The following is an 829-nucleotide window of genomic DNA, read 5'->3' as shown; positions in this document are numbered from 1 at the left end:
TGGAAGAAGTCCTGGGTTCGATTCCCAGAACAGCCCGTGAATAGAATTGCCGAAAACTGGATGACGTGGATGACGTGGGTTCAGGTTTTCGACAATGTCGGAGAGTCCGAAGTGACTCTTCCGGATGTTGAGGTGGATCTGATGACGGAGTAGTTGTTGAAGAATCCACTCGAAGTTGTCCATCAGTACGGGCCATGAAGTGCCGTAAATTATGATATCGTCAATGTAGACGAGACAGCCTTTTCCTAGGTGATCCTCGAGCAGCTTGGTCGTCATCCTTTGGAAGATAGCGGGAGCAATGACCAACCCGAAGGACATCACATTGAACTGATAGAGTCCCGTTAGTGTAGCAAAGGCAGTTTTGGCTTTGTCCCATGACGTGTTCGACCCCGCCTAAATGATCATGAAGGTCTTCGATCACCGGTAAAGGAAAAGTGTCTGGCATCGTCACCTCAGTTAGAGCTCGGTAATCCACGCTCGTGCGCCATTCCCCGGTTTTTTTAGGAACCATGAATATCTGTGAACGCCATGGACTGATGGACTCCTCGACTGCATTGACTGACAATAAGTCCTGAACTTGCCTACTGATTTCTTCCTTCTGTTCTGGCGAGTATCTTCTCATGCCTTGCTTAACCGGTTGATGATCACCAGTGTTGATGGCATGTTCGAGCGACTGGCACTGCCCTGGTTTCGTTAGCCGCCAAGTCTTGTCGTAGTGCAACAACATGTTCGCAATATCCTCCTTCTGAACCATAGACAGGTCTTCTTAGCCTATGGGCACGTAATAAGCTTCTCCACAAGCAGAACAACACGGTGAATATGCGCAGTT

The 829-nt window shown here is 48.7% G+C and overlaps 1 protein-coding gene across 1 annotated transcript; it reads right to left on the bottom strand.

Moving 5' to 3' along the window:
• Positions 1 to 93: 93 nt before the first annotated feature.
• Positions 94 to 318, bottom strand: GNI_240920 (RNA-directed DNA polymerase; the record flags this gene model as incomplete). The annotated part of the gene is made up of 1 exon (XM_011136495.1): positions 94 to 318. A coding segment is annotated over one exon (225 nt), but the record flags the coding sequence as incomplete, so codon positions are not given.
• Between the last annotated feature and the right edge of the window lie 511 nt (positions 319 to 829).

Source organism: Gregarina niphandrodes (assembly GCF_000223845.1).
Source record: "Gregarina niphandrodes unplaced genomic scaffold scaffold00955, whole genome shotgun sequence".
Lineage (NCBI taxonomy): Eukaryota > Apicomplexa > Conoidasida > Eugregarinorida > Gregarinidae > Gregarina > Gregarina niphandrodes.
This window is presented reverse-complemented; position numbering and strand designations above follow the sequence as displayed.